At 38.9% G+C, this 21,831-nt stretch overlaps 1 protein-coding gene across 12 annotated transcripts in view; it reads left to right on the top strand.

The window, feature by feature from the left end:
* Positions 1-21,831, top strand: part of DTNA (dystrobrevin alpha) — a 176,958-nt gene that overhangs the window by 137,382 nt on the left and 17,745 nt on the right. For 8 of the 12 annotated variants that reach the window (XR_015695651.1, XR_015695650.1, XM_087707097.1 and 5 more), the window contains 5 exons: positions 7,503-7,590; positions 12,158-12,264; positions 13,058-13,171; positions 14,414-14,510; positions 16,143-16,163. Coding sequence is in view for 10 of the 12 variants with exons in the window: in XM_087707097.1 (XP_087563223.1) it covers positions 7,503-7,590; positions 12,158-12,264; positions 13,058-13,171; positions 14,414-14,510; positions 16,143-16,163 (427 nt within the window). In the remaining 2 variants the exon portion in view is untranslated. The remainder of the gene's footprint in view (positions 1-7,502; positions 7,591-12,157; positions 12,265-13,057; positions 13,172-14,413; positions 14,511-16,142; positions 16,164-21,831) is intronic. The other 4 variants (XM_087707102.1, XM_087707106.1, XM_087707101.1 and 1 more) reach the window with 1 other exon arrangement.

Here is a 21,831-nt window from a genome sequence, read left to right as displayed (position 1 = left end):
ATCAATTGGGTATGGCCATCGTCAAATCACCCTGGGGCGCAAAGTCTGTTTGCACTGCAGACCACAGGCATATAATGGGATCATTTGGCACCATTTTGCCTGGACTAGTATTTATTCCTGGTCTTTCAAAGGCGTATAAAATATGTAAACCTTCTTCCCTAGCATTGGTCCAAGTGAATAGTCTCACTTTGCTATAAGATAGCTGAACATCAGGGTGCCTTCAATCTATATTCATTGCATACGAGCAGCAGCAACATTTGCAACGTTCCTCTGCACTATATTCCCAGGGGTTAGCTATCCACTCTTGCCCAGCACATTAGATTAGTCACCTCTCCCAGACAGCTGCAATGTTTGGAAGGGCAATAATCTGTATGGTCATTTTATAAAGATTAGATGTTCAGGTAAGCATGTTTTTCATGCATGACTGTAAATCACAGAAAATATGATAAAATGTTTGGATATTTAGCTGTAATTTTCATTTTATAATAAAATAAGAAAAGGCTATTGAGAGCATACGAGTATCTCCAGCGCTCTGGTGAAAATGAATTATCTGCACACTTTTATATCTGGATTCTGACCTGCATAATATGGAAATAAGCCCATAACAATTGCTCCTATGGAAGATTTCTGGCAAGACTGTCATAGGTGAAGGATGACTGCCTTGCTCCTGTTTAATTTCTCAGAAGCCTTCATGTTGCACATATAGAACTGTGTGCCAAGGTTTGGGGGTAGAAGGCGCTGCTCTTTGATAGTTCTCTTCTTTCCAAAAATTTTAGGAAGATGGAGAAAAGTCTTAGTTTTCTTTCTATTGGTATTGTATGTACATGAAGCTGCAGGAAGGTGGGGGATAATCTATTAGTTTGAAGTCAGGAATCATTCATATGCTGAAGATACTCACCTTTATATCTCAGCTACCAACTGAATAGAAGTGCCCCAGGTTCTAGATAGAGACAAACATGATTAGGCCTAATCCCGACAAGTGGTATAGAAACATTGTGATTTCAGAGAAATTTAATCTTTAATTCTGAATAGGATCATGTTTTGCCAGTTAGAATTGGCCCATAAAATAAGGTTCTTCTATTCTCACAGCTACTTGTTCATGAGGAGCAAGTAGCAGCTATGAAAGGAGATCTTTCCCAAAGTGCTGTCCTGTGCATCAGGTATAAACTTTCCTCGAGAAGTTGTCCCAACTCATTTTTTACTTATGCTTTGCTCACCTGTTGTTTGATTACTACAATGCTTTTACATTGGACTCCCTTTAAAGATGACTTGCAAAACTTCAGCTGGTCCAGAAAAAGTGGCTGAGACAGATGACTATTAATCAGTTCACAGTATAACTGCTCTGAGAATTGCACTATTTACCAATTTGCTTCCTGGTGCAATTTAGGCTCTTGGTGTTGTCACTTTCATAGCACTATGTAGATTAAGACTTATGTATCTTTGGAGCCATGTATTCTCAATGATTTCTGCTCATCTATTAAGATCAGGAAGAAAGCACTTTATCCCAGGCCCTTTTTCAGGGAATGTCATCTGCAGAACTCATAGCACATTGAAGGCTTCTTCAATTGCTGCTCCTATTTCTGCAACACCATTCATCCATGGCTTTTGCATTTCTGAGTTTTCCAAAACACCTGTTTTTGGCAGGCCTTTGGGACATATTATTATCTTGTTCCTGCCTGTAGAAGAATTAGCTGCATGTGAACTATTGCTAATGACCCCTGAGATCTTTGGGCTAATACTTTTATTTATTATTTTTAATTGGATTGCTCTATAGAATATGAACACCATTAAGATTCTACTATGATTGGAGCCCAGCAAACAGTGAAATAGGCAGACACATTTGTTTATCTGTATCTATATCTGTATCGTCTATATTTATGTCTAATCTATATCTCTATATCTATCCATCCATTTATCTTTTCTAAGTCATATTATGGTCCAATATGTAAACTCAGAATGCACTGGCTTCCTTATAGAAATGCTATTGGGTGAAAAAAAATTATAAGAAATACATATTCATAAAAAAATAAACTGCACAAGAAGTTCAGAATTTTGTATGTTATGTGTCCTTTTTTTAATGGATTGAGAAGCATTAAGGTGTTAAGACCATCTAAGATGCCAGGAGAAACACTGGCCTGCTGTTACATGTTATTTGCCAGCAGTTGCTGGTATGAAGAATTCAGAATCTGAAGATTTTCATAGTGTGGAGGTCCTCTGCTCATCTTAATCTATTAATATACATAGCCAAGCAGTCATTTGGGAATATGATGATTTCAGAAATAAAATAGTTTGCTTCAGCTTGCTTTTAGCTGTTATTTTACAGTCTTTCAGAGCACAGTGCTTTGTATGTAATGAAGTGTGGATGTAATTTATCATGGCACATTAATATATCTAAATCATCTGAACTGATTTAGAGCAAATTAGTCCCATTCTGTAATCTCACCATTGTATCATTTGAGAAATAACTCATTTGTAACCCTGTCTTTTTTAATGTGTGTGTATCACAGTAGCATCGTATAATTTCCCACCAAACCAAAGGCAGCAAGATGAATTCACATATTCAGGTGTCACGGCACTAAAGGAATGGACTGGTTTTATTTGGAGTTGCAGAATTTAGCTTTTCCTGCTGTTTTATTCCATCAAGCAGTCTTTTAGCTTTAAGAACTATGTGAATAATCTTTGGTTTGCTAGTGTTTTGTTTTGTTTTTTGCTTTGAAATATCTGGCAGCAGATTCTTCTTCCTGATCAGGTTGAAATGTTGTACAGTTACTACCTCACTGAATAATTGCATTATTACAACCCTTATTTGTGTTATTTTATCTATCTGTTAATTATCTGTAAGAGTGTGCATGACCACACAATTTAGGCAGATGTATTTTGGGGGAGAGTGATAAAGAGCAAAATGTATCCCATAGTCTATATCTGCGTTCTCCATTCAAATTTTCAGTGTTGCTTCACCCACTACTTAAAAGCTTAAGAAAATGTTATTTGCATATCTTTGTCTAGTCTTAGGTTTAGAACAGAAATGTTCAGGTTGAATATGTTACTATGCTCTCGTAATCCTCATTTGCAACATTCCCTGGTACTTTCCCACAACTCAATGAGGAAGCCTGGGAAGCTTACAGGGGAAAAGTCAATGGGAATAACATGATTGCGGCCAGTGGTGGGATGCAAGCGATTTAACAACTGGTTCAGTGAGAGCGTGATTGCGTCCTTTTCACATGTGTGCACCTAATGCGTGCTTTGCGAATGCACAGCATTTAAAAAATGCCCATTTTAAGCTTAAAAACGTACCTTCTATGTCAGCGCTGGTGAGTAAAACAGCTGCACGGCAATCCACTGTGCTGCGTGAATCAGCTGAACTAAAAACAGGGAAATATAGGACAGGAAAGAACAGGGACAAATGGGCGGGGCCAACTGCTCACCGGAACTACTGGTTTGCCCGAACCGGTCTGAACCAGCTGAATCCCATCACTGATTGCGGCTGATGGCCGGACTGTGGCAGACGTTTGTGCTTCCATTTTCTGTTTAGATGAAGTAATATATCTGAAAGGATGACCCAGTGAGTCATAAGTTGTCTAGTATATTATGAAAGCTTCATTACAGGTATAGGCTCATTATCTTAAAAGTAATGTGAAATAGCTAAAATGTAGTTATTTCTCATTGTTACAAAGAAATTACCAGTATTATTATTTAATAGTCCTCACTGTAGTGGCACACTAGAATGAAAAAAAACTAAAGTGTGAAAAAATGAATGTTTTAGTTTGTTTAAATCCAAATTATCATTGTTATACTTTTATTTTAAGAAAAAAAGAAGATGCTTTGACTTTTAAATTTTGCTAGGAAAGGGGAAAGTATTTGCTTTTGAGAAATAGAAGTGACAGAATGATTTTTTTCAGGGAATGTCATCTGCAGAACTCATGGCACATTGAAGGCTTCTTCAATTGCTGCTCCTATTTCTGCAACACCATCCATTGGCTTTTGCATTTCTGTTTGTTCATTTATTTATGTCAAGTGCTTTTATGCTGTTCAACCAATACAAATGTAAAATAGTGTCAAAAATGTAATTAACAATAAGAAATAGGGAAGTCCTAATACATTTGGAATAGATATGGTTCAGTCATCTAGGAGTATAAACAAAAAATCAAGATGATGGCCATTAGCCATGATAGTGCAGTTGAATCAAGTAAATCAAGTAAACTTGGTGGGATGAAACCCACAAATGGAACATACAGCTAGAAGGATTTAAATTATTTAAAAGAAATAGACCAAATAAAAGAGAAGGTGGAGTTGCACTATAAATAAGAAATAACTACATCTCTACAGAAATAGAGCACAACAATGATGAGAACTATCTTGAATACATTTGGGTCAATATTAAAGGTTGGGGGGGGATGACATTGCCATAGGTCTATACTACAGGCCACCCAACCAAGCAGAGGAAGTAGATGAACTTTTTGCTAGTCAGCTAACTAAGGTATGTAGGAAGCACACCACAATAGTAGTGGGGGATTTTAACTACCCTGACATCAACTGGGAAACAAACTGCACCAAGTGGAAGATCCAACAGGTTCCTAACGAACCTAGCAGACAACTTTGTTTCCCAAAAAATAGAGAAGGGAACAAGGGGATCGGCCATATTAGACTTAATTCTCACTAACAGAGAGGAAATGATAGAAGGTGTTGAAGCCATAGGAACCCTGGGGGCAAGTGACCATGCAATATTGGAATTCAACATTATGAAAACACAAGTAGTAGAACAAAGTCAAACTACAGTCTTGGATTTTAAGAGAGCTAATTTCAGTAAACTTAGAGAGAGCTTGAGAAGAATTCCATGGATGAGAATCCTCAAGGGGAAAACAACTCAAGAATGAGATTACAAAAGGTCAGTCTAGCACAATACCAATGAAGAAGAAAAATAACAGCTCCCAAAAGAAACCAGCATGGCTGCATAAAGAACTCTCTGACAAATTGAAAGACAAAAAAGTTAAGTATAAAAAGTGGAAAGAGGAGGACATAACTAAGGCAGAATATCAGGAAAGAGCCTGTAAAGATGAAGTAAGGAAAGCTAAGGCTCACAATGAAGAAAGGCTTGCCACAAAAGTAAAAAATAACAAAAAAGCTTCTTTCAACATGTTAAAAACAAGAAAAAGGTTAAGGAAACGATTGGTCCATTGCTGGGAGAAACTGGTAAGAAGGTGACAAGCAACAGGGAGAAAGCAGAACTATTTAATTCATTTTTTGCATCTGTCTTTACATAAATGGATAAAACAGTCCAACCTATCAAAAACAGCACCACAAAAATCAGATTAGGAACACAAATTGAAATAGGGAAGAAAATGGTAAGTGAGCACCTTGTCTAACCTAGACAAGTTCAAATTACCAGGACCAGACGGATTACACCCAGGGTTCTGAAGGAACTGGCAGATGAGATCTCAGAACCACTGAACTATATCTTTTAGAGATCCTGGAGCACCGGGGAACTGCCAGAGGGCTGGAAAAGAGCTGATGTGGTTCACATCTTCAAAAAAGGGAAAAAATAGATCCAGGAAACTATGTACCTATCAGCCTGACCTCAATACCAGGAACGATTCTTGAAAAAATAATCAAGCAACTAATTGGCGAGTGCCTAGAAGTAAACAAAGTAATAGCCAAAAGCCAACATGGGTTTGTCAAAAACAGATCATGCCAGACTAATCTTGTTGCATTCTTTGACAAAATGACAAAATTAGTGGACCAGAGGAATGTCGTCTATATAGTTTACTTGGACTTCAGTAAAAGGCATTTGATAAGGTAGACCATAACCTACTACTAGATACAGTAGAAGAATGTGGGTTGGACAGCATCACCACCAGATGGATTTGTAACTGGCTGACCAACCGCACTCAACGTGTAGTCCTCAATGGAACTGCATGTAGATGAAGTATGCAGTGGAGTACCCCAAGGCTTTTTTTAGGCCCAGTACTCTTCAGCATCTTCATCAATGATTTGGATGAGGGAATAAATGGGGAACTCATCAAATTTGCAGATGACGCCAAGCTGGCAAGAATAGCCAACCCTCCAGAAGACAGGCTTAAGATACAGAAGGATCTTGACAAACTTGAACATTGGGCACTATCTAATAAAATGAAATTCAATGGTGAAAAGAGTAAGGTTCTACATTTAGGCAAGAAAAACAAAATGCACAGATACAGCATAGGTGGTACCTTGCTCAATAGTAGTAACTGTGAGAGGGATTTTGGAGTCCTAGTGGACAACCATTTAAATATGAGCCAGCAGTGTGCAGCAGCTGCCAAAAAAGCCAACACAGTTCTAGGCTACATAAACAGAGGGATAGAATCAAGATCACGTGTTAATATCACTTTATAATGCCTTGGTAAGGCCACACTTGGGAAAAAGTGTGCATTCAGTTTTGGTGGCCACAATGTAGAAAAGATGTGGAGACTCTAGAAAGCATGCAGAGAAGAGCAACAAAGATAATTAGGGAACTGGAGACTAAAACATATGAAGAACAGTTGCAGGAACTGGGTATGTCTAGTTTAATGAAAAGAAGGACTAGGGGAGACATGATAGCAGTGTTCCAATATCTCAGAGGTTGCCACAAAGAAGAGGGAGTCAAACTATTCTCCAAGGGACCTGAGGATAGAACAAGAAGCAATGGGTGGAAACTAATCAAGGAGAGAAGCAACTTAGAACTGAGGAGAAATTTCCTAACAGTTAGAACAATTAATCAGTGAAACAGCTTGCCTCCAGAAGTTGTGAATGCCCCAACATTGGAAGTCTTTAAGAAGTGTTGGATAGCCATTTGTCTGGAATGGTATAGGGTTTCCTGCCTAGGCAGGGGGTTGGACTAGAAGACCTCCAAGGTCCCTTCCAACTCTGCTATTGTATTTGTATTGTATTGTAATCTGTGTGTGAGAGAGAGTGAAAGAGGGAGAGGGGGGGAGAGAGATGATTTGCAGAGAAAAATAGGTGGATCTTCAATCATACCATTGTAGCCATAATCTTGACATTTTTAAACCATACCCTGTAGACATCCTTTGTTCCAGAAGTCTATTTCCAGCTTTACCCACTCAAAAACTTTTGAAAAATCCTGACAAAAAAACCTCATTTTTAAGAGGCATGCTGTTTCTGATTATGGCAGGTACTTTTTGATGGCATGATTGTAGCCTTTAGTTAATTTAATCACTACGAAATTGCCTAATCCCTTTGTAAAGGGGCTAAAGTCAGTAATTTGTACCCTCTTCATCAACTGGGAATTCCTCACATTACTTAATTTTCTTTAATTGCTATCAAACTATTTCACTTGATGTAGGATTACAGGGTTGTAGAAGAACATTATATGTCGCTTTTCTTCCTCTTTTCCATTTTTATTAATTTTTTTTATGTCTCCCCTATCATCACCATCATAGATATCATTTCTCTGTATAAGTTAAGAAGCATTATCCTCTTAACATTTATATTAATGTTTTTCATTGTTCCTTGCCCTTCTCCTATAACAGTTTACTTGAAAGCCCAAACCGTCTAGATGAAGAACATAGACTGATCGCCCGGTATGCTGCAAGACTGGCAGCAGAGACTACTTCATCAGTAAGTAATTTTAATTAGTGGGAAAGATGTTTTTTATATATATGAAAACCTTTGCCAAGACAATCCTTGTAATTGCAGTCTGGCTTTTCCCTTGGATGTGCTTGTTTGCATCTAATGAATCTAAATATAGTTAAAGAAAAATTGGTACAAGCACCAGCCCTACCTTTAGGCAACTGAAAGAATTGTCTCAAATAGTGGATAGTTGATGAAGTGCAACTGTGGCAGCCATTTATGTATTCCTCCTGAAATATCTGTTTTTTTCTGAGAAGTTAGAGTTCTTTATGCTACAGAACTAGTTCCGAGTGTCCTGAAGTAACCTCTTTCCAGTTGTATGGTTACTAAATTAACGAAATCTACTAATGTAGTATGTTTGTATAAACATACCATGTTTCCCTGAAAATAAGACAGGGTCTTATTTTCTTTTTATCCCCAAAATAAGCACTTTGCCTTATTTTCGGGGAGATCTTATTATTTTTGAGGTGCAGGAGGCAGAGTATAGTCACCTCATGGCTGTTGCTGTGTTGCAATATTTTCGTGGAGGGCTTATTTTAGCGCATGCGCTCAAAAGCCTGATTGGGCTTATTATCCGGGGAGATCTTATTTTTGGAGAAACAGAGTATATACTTCACATTCTTAGTTTCTGCTTGTGGAAAATATTTAGGCCCTTCAGTGTCTTACAGCTGTAATTTTTTAAGCATTTTAAGTTACGTTATTTCATTATTCAGTGTTTTGTTGTTTTAGCATTGTTTTTCAAATTGTATTTTTGCTCTTTAAAACAGGGTATGAATTTATATGTAAAATAAACAAATGACAATTATTAGTAGCAATAACAATATTAATAAGAGCTAGCAAATTCTAAAAATCAAAACAAATTGTCCTATTAAAAGTCTTCTGTGAGATTAAAAAAAAATCTGGTTTCTTGCTTTGCGCACAGTCTTTGGTGTTGCTAAGGCTGGGCTTTTGAGGTTATTTGTCTTTGCTTCTTTTTTGTTTCAAGGCTTTGAGAGAGCACCAAGCTTCATTCACTTAATTTCTTTGTAGTATTAGAAAACAGACTTCTCATCTTAAAGAAAAAACCCAAATGGTAGCTTTGGGAGGTGCCCATTGAAGCAGATGCAATTTCTAAGTATAAACGAAGAGCTTTGTAGATTTGATATTGCAGGGACAACAAAGGGAGAAGCTCACCCAACAATGTAGCTTTAGGGTAAAAGGGCCTTCAATGAGCAGGTGGGCTTTCTTCTTCTTTCACCCCTGTGTGCTTTGAAATTTCTCTGATACATATTGAAGATACCTTAGTTTTTTGTGTGCCTCAGAAAAATGATCTGTACTTTATTGTTAAGGTTTGGAGTTGGTTTGGAAAGCCTTGAATCAATATAATATATATTGTATCTCATGTAAACAAAGAACATTAGTGCAGAATAAATTCTTGCCACAAGCAAGTTATTGATTATACAGCAACTCATTTGATAACATTAGGCAATGGGTGATTACCTATACTATAGTGAAATTTGTTTTCCAATTTCTAAAAACTTACTTTAGTTCTCAAAGAGGCTTCTGGTCATTCCCTCAGATTTAATTAATTTCTTTCAATTTTTGTGATATTTTTGAATCTTTTTAGGGTAGAGGAATGTGCATGTAGGTGTCTACTATGCACGCTTGAATCATTGTGTATGTATCTTATTTGCCTGTGCTTTCTTATTAGAAGCATTATAGAAGGTTCCCTTAAGATACTATTCCTTAAGATTTAATTTCAAGCCTATAAAATCAAAAGAAGCCACAGATCACTAAATAGATTATAATATAAGGTACGTCTAAGGCAACTGCAACAACTTTGTACCCCATCTATGAGAGATTTGGTTTCACCAAATTGTTTTTCTTTGAGGGGGAAAAGCCTAGAAATCTGCTTCTGGTAATTTTTGTTGCTTTTTCCTCCCCTTCAGCAACAGAAGAAATATTACGTACTAGGTATAATTATCCCTCAGTAAAGTGTTAACTGTGCAACTAGCAATTGGCAGTATCATAGAAAATCATTTTTTTAATTAAAAGTTTTTTTTATTTTTATTTTTCAAAACAGACACAACACAAAAAATCCTCTTTCTTTACATACTGTAGAAAGTGTATTAGTTGGTTACAAAATTTTTTTGTGGTTTCTTTCACAGTCACCCATGATTCATATTAATTCTAGTATTTTAAATCAAATATATTTGTACATATTACCATCATCCTACCCCCATTTTCATTTGACTATAATTGTTTAAACGTCCTTCATCATAAAACATACCAAAACTCAAGACATAACCACATACTGGCATCTCATTTGCTATTTCTAGTATCCCAATAACACTATTCCTTATGGCCTATTCTAGCTAAACATCAATAACATTTAGTAGCAAAGGTTTCTAATCTTCCTTTCCAAATCACTGTTTACAATTTACATCCAATTTCCCCATGTTGTACCAATACCTATATATACATTGTTATCATTATCTCTCCTTTATTTGACTATATCCATTATCATAATTTAGTTCCTTTTTATTAATCTTTATATGTAACCAAACCATTTCTCATCTTCCTTTCATAGGTACCATTCAATATTCATATCCAATTACTACTTGTTATACCAACACATATGTCTACATTATTATCATTTTCAATTGTTTATTTAACTATATCTATTGTCTCTAAATTTCACTAAGTCCAACTAGTTTTAAATTAAACATTTTCATCTATCAGCCTGTGTCTTTCCAGTAGCGAAACAGTCTCATGTCTTCTGCCATTTGTGGCATCAGTCCTCTAATTGTCTCCTTAATCAAGTTTGTATGGACTCTTCTTTGCAACTCATTGTTTATTAATTCTCTCACGTAATTTTGATGCCCTTCTTCTTTTTCCTTGTCTTTAATTGTCAGTGTTGTTATTGATGGTGTTACTAATAAAATTTCTCCCTTTAAGTCCCTAAGTTCTTTTATTTTTCTTCTTATTCTTGCCATCTAGGGTAGGGTTCCCATCCATCTAGTTCCCCTTTCCATATTCCACTTTTTCCATTTCCAATTGGATTGTACTGGCCAGAAAGAAAAACAAATTCTAACTGAATATAACTTAATAAACTCTACTTGACCACTTGCCATAGGTTGAGTTTCTCTTCTTGCTTTCTAATTCTTAATTTTCTGAATTACCTATATATAGATTCTTCATTACCTACAATCATATAGATTTCTTCTCAAAAGTATATTCCCCTGAGTTTAATAAAATTATAAGAATCTCCACTTACTTGCTCTACCCCAGCCAAGTCAGCAGAGGTAGCTTTAACTTATATTTGAAGCTGACACCTTTTTCTCATACCATTTCCAGCTACTCTAGCACTCTTCTTCTTGACTATTTACTCTCAAGAGGAAGCAGTTGTATCTGGCCAAGAATTTAGTCAGCAGACCTTCTCCGGGTGCCTTCAGCAGAACAATGCCAGCTGGCGGCGCCTAGGAGCAGGGCCTTCTCTGTTGCCGCTCCGGCCATATGGAATGAGCTGCCCCCAGAGATCCGGGCCCTCCCCACTCTCATGGCCTTTCACAAAGCCATTAAAACCTGGCTTTTCCGGCAGGCCTTCTGATTGGGTGTTTGTTGCGTTCCTTTTTAACTTCGTGTATCCTATTGTTTTTAAGTTCCTTTGATTTCTTTTTATTTCTGTAAGCCGCCCAGCGTCCTTCGGGATTGGGTGGCATAGAAATCAAATAAATTCAATTCAATTCAATTCAATAGTGAAAGAAAACTGTAGGTTACAATTCAGGGACCTCTAGAGGTTTATTTGGTTGGATGTGCCTATTATATCCACTTACAAATATGTGCCTATTATATCCACTTACAAATACATAGAATTACAGTTTAAAGCAGACTATTGTCTGTTGTGTTTTAATTTTTCTGTCCACCATTTCACTGCTTTATAAAACAAAAGGCTCCTTCACACAGACTTAAAGAGCCGCGGTGGCACAGTGGTTAGAATGCAGTACTACAGGCTACTTCTGCTGACTGCCAGCTGACTGTAATTTGGCAGTTTAAATCTCAACAGGCTCAAGGTTGACTCAGCCTTTCATCCTTCTGAAGTTGGTAAACTGAGGACCCAGATTGTTGAGGGCAATATGCTGACTCTGTAAACCGCTTAGAGAGGTCTGTAAAGCACTGTGAAGTGGTATATAAGTCTAAATGCTATTGTTATTGCTATTAAATACTAATATGTTTTATTTAGCTCACAATCTCTATGGAAACACTCTAGTTCTACCCTTATTGTAGATGAATAAGATTTCTATTAAAATTTGCCAGTTCTTACAGTTACATTGTAAATTACAAGCAAGGTTATTATCATCTATGTTACCATAGAGGTGAAATGAGAGAAATTATATATTTGTTAAATATATAGTGTGAAATCTCAGCTAAAGTGAATTTTGAAACCAGGAACTTAGCTATGACGTTATGCTTATGGACAATATACTTAGATATACTAAGGGACAAAACTACAATTTTCTTCCTTTTAATATATTCATTTGCATATATGTGATAATAAGTTCGATCTGTTTTACAGCAGCCACAACAGCAACCACAACAAAGAGGCACTCCAGATATTTCATTCTCTATTGATGCAAATAAGCAACAACGACAGCTTATTGCAGAACTTGAAAATAAGAACAGGTAAAGTCCCAAAACCTACATTAAGCCAAATGTATGTCTGTGGATAAAACATATTGCATGTATAGTTGGTATCAAGGCAAAATTCACAATATTGCATATAAGGAAACCCACAGATATATTACAAGTGACCATCATACAGAAGAGTTTACTTCTTTTCTTTGCCATGACATTATTACAGAGTTAATATTTTAAAATATACATTTTAAGATTTTAGTGATAGAAATCTGTCGTCCCTTTTCTTCAGAAAATACATGGTTTAATAAGGCAAGAGAAAGAAAGAAAATAGCAGGGTTGAAGGAGAAATAATGTGCTAATATTACAATATAACCAGTTTACTATAGTGGTTAAGGCACCAATTTAGAAACCATGAGATCTAGTGCCATATTAGGAATGTAGCCAGCCATTTTTATCTTATAATAGTTAATTTTTCAGCCTTGCAAAGTGACTAGAGAGAATTCTCAGTCGTTCTAATGTGTGTGCTGGTGATTGATAGCCCTAGTTCTGATCAATTTTTGCAGTGTTGGTCTCAGGCAGCAACTTCTTGAATTACCTCTGTGGCAATTTTTGAAGAGTTCCCAGATGGAGGGCAAAGGATTGGTTGTCAGAAGAGCAGCTTTAAACATTTAAAAGCTTCTCTGGGTGCTATGATTTGCTCACTAAGATCCAGAAGATTATTCATAAATATCTCAAATTAGTTGACATTATTTGCAATGATCTGCGTTAAACAACTTTTATCATTAAAAAAATCATACTTATCATTTTTTTTAAAAAAAATTCTCTCTTCCTATGCCAGGGAAATCTTACAAGAGATTCACAGGCTGCGGCTTGAACATGAGCAGGCATCTCAGACTACCCCAGAAAAGGCAGCACAAAACCCTACACTCCTGGCAGAGCTTCGCCTCCTGAGGTAAATATGCGAATGAGATATGGGGAGGTAGAGATACTCTACATTGCCAAAAGTATTTGCTCACCTGCCTTTACTCGCATATGAACTTACTGTAAGTGACATCCCATTCCTAATCCATAGGGTTCAATATGACATTGGTCCACCCTTTGCAGCTATAACAGCTTCAACTCTTCTGGGAAGGCTGTCCACAAGGTTTAGGAGTGTGCTTATGGGAATTTTTGACCATTCTTCCAGAAGCGCATTTGTGAGGTCACACACTGATGTTGGACGAGTTTATGTGGCCTACCACTTCGTGGCTGAGTTGCTGTCATTCCCAAAGACTTCCACATTCTTATAATACAGATGACAGTTGACTGTGGAATATTTAGGAGGGAGGAAATTTCACGACTGGATTTGTTGCACAGGTGGCATCCTATCACAGTTCCATGCTGGGATTCACTGAGCTCCTGAGAGCGACCCATTCTTTCACAAATGTTTGTAAAAACAGTCTGCATCCCTAGGTACTTGATTTTATACACCTGTGGCCATGGAAGTGATTGGAACACCTGATTCTGATTATTTGGATGGGTGAGCGAATACTTTTGGCAATATAGTGTATGTCACATTTAGCACAACACCTCTTGTCTGTTTTGTTTAATTCCATGTAAGACTGTCTTTTTGGGTGAGAAATAATAATAATTTTTAAACAAGCAAGAGTGTTCATTATTTTAATATTCCAATGAAAGCACACATCCCTTTGTAGGGCTACTTTCGTTAACATTTTGAATACAAATAAGAGTTATCCTTACTTTATCACCAAGGTTGAATAAAACCAGTTGTTCTGTTCAAAGAGCCAAAAGAAATATGCATAGTTTAACATCCAGTTTAAAATGGACATAGAACCAGTGCAAGACTATATAGTACGATTAAAATGTTAGACAGCCTAAGGAGACACAGTTCTTGCTCACTGGATGGCTTTGCATCAAATCCATTTTGTTATTTTTGTGGAGAAAAAATTAATAAAGGCCCCCTAAGGCACTCTATACTGTCAGAGAAATGGTAAAAGTAAAGCATGCTGACATGTTTATGAATAGAGAATTATTGCTGTTGTTCCCGGCAGTTCATGTCTAGGTTTGGAAGATCCATCCACATAGGAAATCAAGTACAGTTCTTATATTCAGATTGTCATATACCTCTGATGCAAATGCAGACTTTCTGCTCCTTGTTTATGCACTGCTTTCATCTTCACTGCTTGTTGTTTAGACAGAGGAAAGACGAGTTGGAACAGAGAATGTCAGCTCTTCAGGAAAGCCGAAGAGAACTCATGGTTCAGTTAGAAGGCCTCATGAAACTACTCAAGGTAAAATGTTCCAGCACTGTATTAAGCAAAATAGGTCTATAAAATTGCAATTAAAAGTACAATTTTATTATAGTATCATTATTTTCATTCTACTCATTCTACAGATAGGCAGAAAGGTTTGTGGTCAGATATGTTCCTCGCTTGCTACAGCAATCATTTGCTTCTGTTTTCTAAATGAAAATCATATTATTGCATTACCTTACTACTCTGTGACTTGCAGCTCGATTGTTACCATAAAAACAGCCTGAATTGAGTTTATTTGGTGGTCTTTTTCTGCAAATAAAGAATTACCTCCTTGAAGATAGTAAGTGCTGTTAAGAATCTAATTTATGTCTTTTGTCAATCTTTTCAGCACAAGTAATCTGAATAATGATTAATATAAAAGTATTAATGCTCTTGAGAAGAAAATAAGCTGGGAAAGTTGTGATGTGTAATTATTTGGAATTCTTGAAAATATGACATTTTAGACCTGGCCTAACCTGGCAAAAGCCCTCCTTGACTTACCAGAGATAAACTGTGAAGATGAGGAGGGTTTGATCCTGGTACTCTCAGAATAGAATCACAGCAATTGTTCGGTGAAATGACTACTGATGCAGTTTTCCTGCATCTTATATTAATTGTGTCATTGTGAATTTTTAGGAAAAAATTGAAAACATGAATGCTACTAGGGCATAAACACTGAATCCGGAATACTGGTTCCGAAAATAGTCAAATAGGTATTTGAAGAATGGAAATGTGCATCTAAAAGACTTCAGCCTAATTTTCAGAGCTGTTTGAAAGGAATCAGCCCATACAACTAGCAGGAAAAAAACCTGTCCCTTCCCTTGGAGTCTGCTAAGTAAGAAAGAAATGATTAAAGAGATGAAAAGTTAAAGAGGAGTAAGGGGAAGTTGATGAGGAAAAGGACCTGGCCCAAAGTAGTAGCTTTATGTTATGCCTCAAGCATGCAACTGCAAACTTTTCTCCCCTAAAATAATATGGCTCAAGACAAAAAAAAAAAGCTGTTTAATAACTTTGCCAACGGGGCATGAAGGCATTGATAATATTTATTAATCTTTTATGTTAATATTTATATTACCACTTCCTCCCAAAATTGTGAGAGTTGCACACTGTTGCTGGCAATAGCTCATATTTTGCGCGACCCGACAAATGCGCGCTCTACTAAAACGCGGCAACAAAAACGCGGCAACAAAACCGCGACGTCATCAACGCGCCCACAACAGCGCGTCGACAACAGCACGCTGACAGAAGCGCGATTTAAGTTAAGGTAAGGGTTAGGTTCGGGGTTAATTTTAGGGTTAGGTTTAGGGTTAGGTTTAGGGTTAGGGTTAGGATTAGGTTTAGGGTTAGGTTTAGGGTTAGGTTTAGGGTTAGGTTTAGGGTTAGGTTTAGGGTTAGGTTTAGGGTTAGGTTTAGGATTAGGTTCACAGCGCACTTCTGTCGGCGCGCTGTTGTCAGCGCGCTTCAGCGCTCATTCGTCGGTGCGGTTTAGAACTTGCAGTTTTGTCATCACGGTTTAGTCGGGCGTGCTTTTGTCGGTCGCCCTTTTGTCGGTGAACCCATATTTTATTGCACTGCAGTTAACTTCTTTTTTAGAATAATCTAATTCATGATCATCCCATTTTTCTTTAGGAAGAAGAATTGAAGCAGGGAGTAAGTTGTTTAGCTTGTCAATGTCACTAACACATAGGGAGTGTTGTTATGATCCAAATGTGTGCTGTAAATCCACATACATAAAATGTGTATACTGCTGTGGACAATTAAACAACACTATATTGCATGCCTTTAACCATTTATCTAAGGAATTAAAGTACTATATTCAATCATCTAATTATGAGATGTTGCTAAAAATGTAAGAGATCTTCATGGCTTTCTACTGACTTAAAAGCACTTCATCATTAAACAGTAACAACCCTTTACAAGCCATAGTAGTATATGAATCTTATAGTGCAGGAATAGTCAGGTTGCTGATAAATATACTTGATGTGCTTGATTTTATTTCTCCAAATAAATCACTCCTAAAAAGTAAGGCAATAAGAGTTAGCAGTTAGCTAGCAGTTAGACTTATATACCGCTTTATAGGGCTTTCAGCCCTCTCTAAGCGGTTTACAGAGTCAGCATATTGCCCCCAACAACAATCCGGGTTCTCATTTCACCCACCTCGGAAGGATGGAAGGCTGAGTCAACCTTGAGCCGGTGAGATTAGAACCGCTGAACTGCAGATAACAGTCAGCTGAAGTAGCCTGCAGTACTGCACCCTAACCACTGCGCCACCTCGGAGAGTTTTACAGAATCAGGCACAGTCCCATCTGGTGTAACATTTAGTTCACATTCTTCAGTTCAAAGAATGCATGCAGGCTAATAATTCAAGAAAAATGTCAAACAGAGATTTAAAAAGGTTTTTTTTTCTGTTAAGACACAATTTGCATGTCTTTTGTAAATATATTAATATTAGTGAATAACTAACTCCATGGATTTACTAAACTGTAGCATAATAACTGGTCAAGAGGTACTGTGAGAGGTTTCTCATTATAACAAAGCTGAACTTTGATTTTCAGTTCAGAGCAATTGAAGGCATAATCGCTCACTGACAAAAGGCAAACTAGTAGCACCGAGTCACTGTTATGTCAATATCTGCTTCTTATTAAATTTTGGCAAAATGTATTTTGGAGCAAAGAACCCTTGTTAATGCTTAATATGAAAAAAGGTGTAAAAGAATTGCATTGTTGAAGTTTTTTGGAGTAAAATAATTGGGAAAAGTAGAATCAGTTTCATAAACATATGAAGTATTAAGGTCAGTATGATACTGTTTTACTTTCTTTAATTTATTCTGTTTAAGCATGTAGCATTATAGAGCATCTTGAAATGTATATTAATTTAAACTCAGAATGATTCAATTGCTATGGTGAGGTGTTTTGCACTCCGTAGTGCTTTTGAACACTTTCAAGTTCAAAAATTGTGTTCCAGAAACATGGAAAATTCCCTGAATCTCCCTTTCTTAATGATCTTGTATGTTTTAACTAGCTAGTCCAGTATCAACCCCATCATTGATATCATAAGAGGGAGTTGTCCTTTAAGATGTAACTCCTGCCTATTATGGATCATATCATGATAACAATATCAATTCATATAGATACAGTCATGATGTAGCTGGCAACACTTGGTTTTTATTTTGTTTGGTTTAAATTATCTATAACCTCTTTCACAAGAATATCCAACGAGCTTATCATAATAAACATTATTTATTTATTTATTTATTTATTTATTTATTTATTATTTATTTATTTATTTATTTATTTAAAATTTATATGCTGCCCAATCCCGAAGGACTCCGGGTGGCTTACAAAAAAAAGAAAAAAGAAAAAGAGAAGAAAAAAAAACAAGAAGAAAAGAAAGACAGTTTAAAATCACAAAACCAGTTGCATTCATTCCAATCGGGTCTGGACCTCAACAATGAGGTCAACAGCCCCAGGCCTGCCGGAACAGCCAGGTTTTAACAGCTTTCCTGAAGGCCATGAGAGTGGATATGGTCCGGATCTCTGGGGGTAGCTGATTCCACAGAGTTGGAGCAGCCACAGAGAAGGCTCTCCTCCGGGGGCCCACCAGCCGACACTGTCTGACTGACAGCATCTGAAGGAGGCGCAATCTGTGGGATCTTACTGGCCGCTGGGAGGTATGTGGCAGTAGGCGGTCTCGAAGGTACATTGGCCCTGAGCCATGTAGGGCTTTGAAGGTAATAACCAACACCTTGAATTGCGTTCGGAGAACAATTGGTAGCCAGTGCAGCTCGCGGAGGACAGGTGTAACGTGGGTGTGCCTCGGTACACCCAATATCGCTCGCACGGCCGCATTCTGGACTAACTGCAGTCTCCGAACGCTTTTCAAGGGCAGCCCCATGTAGAGCGCATTGCAGTAATCCAGCCTTGAGGTGACAAGTGCATAAGTGACCGTTTGAAGTGCCTCCCGATCCAAATAGGGCTGCAATTGGGCAAAGGCCCCCCTGGTCACAGCCGACAGATGATGTTCTAGTGTCAGCTGCAACTCCAGGAGGACCCCCAAATTGCAGGCCCTCTCTGAGGGGTGTAACTTTTCACACACACACACCCCCAGAGTTAAGGATGGACTGTCTAGGCTGTCCTTCGGGGGCAACATCCAAAGCCACTCAGTCTTATTGGGATTGAGCACAAGTTTGTTCACCCCCATCCAGATCCTAACAGCTTCCAGGCATCGGCACATCACGTCCACCGCTACACTGAGCTGGCACGGGGCAGAAAGATACAGTTGTGTATCATCTGCATATTGGTGGTACTTTACCCCGTGCTGTCGCATGATCTCACCCAGCGGCTTCATGTAGATGTTAAATAGGAGGGGGGACAAGACCAAACCCTGTGGCACACCACATTTGAGGGGCCTAGGGGTTGACCTTTGCCCCCCGACCAACACCGACTGCAACCTGTCCAAGAGGTAGGAGGAGAACCACCGCAAAATGGTGCATCTCACTCCCACCTCCTCCAAGCGTCGCAGAAGGATACCATGGTCGATGATATTGAAGGCCGCTGAGACGTCAAGAAGCACCAGGATAGAGGAATGTCCTCTATCCCTGGCCCGCCAGAGATCATCAGTCAGCGCGACCAAAGCGGTCTCCATGCTGTACCCAGTCCTGAAACCGGACTGAAAGGAGTCTAGATAATCTGCTTCATTCAAGGTCCGTCGGAGTTGAAGCACCACCACCTTCTCAACAACCTTCCCCCCAAAAGGAAGGTTGGAGACAGGACGATAGTTTTTCAAAATATCTGGGTCCAGGGAAGGCTTCTTGAGGAGGGGTCTTACCACTGCTTCCTTTAATGGTTGCGGGAAAGACCCTTCCTGCAAAGATGTGTTAGTAATCGTCTGGAGCCAGCTTCGTGTCACCTTTCTGCTGGTCAAAACCAGCCAGGAGGGGCATGGGTTCAGTAAACAGGTGGAGGCACTCATAGCTCCCATGGCCTTGTCCACTTCCTCAGGGGTGACAAGTTCGAATTCATCCCAGGAAATCCGATTAAGACTAACCCTCGGCATCTCGGCTGGTACTTCCCAAGCGGAGTCCAGGTCTGTCCGAATCTGAGTGATTTTATCCAACAGAAACTGAACGAACACCTCAGCTCTTCCCTGCAGGGGTTCCCCCGCCTCCTCACCTTTCAGGAGGGAGCGGGTCACCCTAAACAGGGCGGCTGGGCGAGATTCCGCGGATGCAATAAGAGCGGGAAAATGTGTACATTTTGCCACCTGTATCACCACTAGGTAAGTCCTAATAAAGGCTCTTAATAGTGCTCGATTAGATTCAGAGTTACTAGCCCTCCAGCGTCGCTCTAGGCTTCTCTTTTGGCGCTTCATTTCCCGGAGTTCCTCGGTAAACCAAGGTTCCCTCCTGGAGCCGCTGCCACGGAGAGGCCTCAAAGGCGCAATTCGATCCAGTGCCGCAACATTCCAGGCAGCGACCAAAGACTCGGTCGGATTGCGGACAAGGGAGTCAGGTATCTCTCCAAGCTCCCTCTGGGTCCATCAGGCTCCTGGAGCGGAACCACTTAATCGGCTCCACCTCCCTGCAATGGGGGAGTAGTGTCCTAAAGTCAAGCCTCAGCAAGGAGTGATCTGACCATGACAAGGTCAAGGTATCTATTCCCCTTAACTCAAGATCACGTCTCCACTGCCCCGAGAGAAATACAAGGTCGAGCGTGTGTCCTGCTCTATGAGTTGGACCCTGAACTACTTGGGTCAAGTCCATGGTTGTCATGGAAGCCATGAACTCCTGTGCCCCATCAGAGTGTTCACCAAGAGACGGTAGATTAAAGTCCCCCAGTACCATTAATCTGGGGAACTCCACCGCCAACCTGGCTATTGCCTCTAGCAGCACAGGTAGGGCTGTCGTGACACAGCTGGGAGGCAGGTACATCAACAGCAAGCCCAATTGAACCCCTAGGTCCAACTTCAAGAGGAGAGACTCACACCCCACAATCTCTGGGGCAGGGATCCTGCGAGGAACTAATGACCTTCGGACGATAACTGCCACTCCCCCACCCCTTTCTGGTGTCGCGGTTGGTGCAGCACCTGGAACCCATTTGGGCACATTTCTGAGAGGGGGACTCCTCCCTCTTGGCCCAGCCAGGTTTCGGTTATACATGCCAGGTCTGCCTCCTCGTCCAATATTAAATCCTGGACGAGGGGAGCTTTGTTCACAACAGACCTGGCATTTAGCAACAACATCCAGCCAACCAAAAGTAGTAGAACTGGAAGAAAAAGCAGATACCAAATTTTTCTGATACTTTTTCTTTAAAATATTTACTTGAAAATTGAGATGCATCTTATACATAGGAGGCCTGAGCAGAAGACCACACATGCTGGATGAGCCTCTATCTTTTATGCAGCTCTATCATTCCTCTCAATTGTAGTTGTTTCCTGTATTTCATTGCCACTCTAAGTTTCACCTCTGTTGTTCCTGTGATGCAAAAAACTATATGAAATATGGGAGCATCTTATACATGGAAAAATACAGTAGTACCCTAATACCTAGGAGCTGCAGTGGCACAGTGGTTAGATTGCAGTACTTAATACAATACAAATACAATAGCAGAGTTGGAAGGGACCTTGGAGATCTTCTAGTCCAACCCCCTGCCTAGGCAGGAAACCCTATACCGTTCCAGACAAATGGCTATCCAACATCTTCTTAAAGACTTCCAGTGTTGGGGCATTCACAACTTCTGGAGGCAAGCTGTTTCACTGATTAATTGTTCTAACTGTCAGGAAATTTCTCCTCAGTTCTAAGTTGCTTCTCTCCTTGGTTAGTTTCCACCCATTGCTTCTTGTTCTATCCTCAGGTGCCTTGGAGAATAGTTTGACTTCTTGTTCTACGCTCAGGTGCCTTGGACTCCCTCTTCTTTGTGGCAACCTCTGAGATATTGGAACACTGCTATCATGTCTCCCCTAGTCCTTCTTTTCATTAAACGAGACATACCCAGTTCCTGCAACAGTTTTTCATATGTTTTAGTCTTCTAGCAATTCAGTCATGACATCACTTGTAGTCTGTAAAGTTTTGCTGCAACAGTAATCAAATGGTCAATTGTTTCATACTTTTTACTACAAAGATGACATTTGCTGTTGTTTGTTGCATATTCATGCAGTCTTTTTGAGCTGCTAAAATAAAGCCTTCAGTTTCTTTTTTTAACATTCCTGATATTAATTAAATCCACGTGGGATTTTTTTAAATCGGCTTTTCTTCTATAGCTTTCAAGTATTGGCCATTGTTCTTCCAATTAACAAATAATTTTTCAGTTATTATGGTTCA

The sequence above is a fragment of the Thamnophis sirtalis genome, unplaced genomic scaffold (genome assembly GCF_051295495.1).
Source record: "Thamnophis sirtalis isolate CommonGarterSnake01/CBP01778 unplaced genomic scaffold, rThaSir2_p1.2 scaffold_2, whole genome shotgun sequence".
Classification (NCBI taxonomy): Eukaryota; Metazoa; Chordata; class Lepidosauria; order Squamata; family Natricidae; genus Thamnophis; species Thamnophis sirtalis.
The sequence above is the reverse complement of the archived record's forward strand: the minus strand, read 5'-3'. Positions and strand labels throughout refer to the sequence as shown.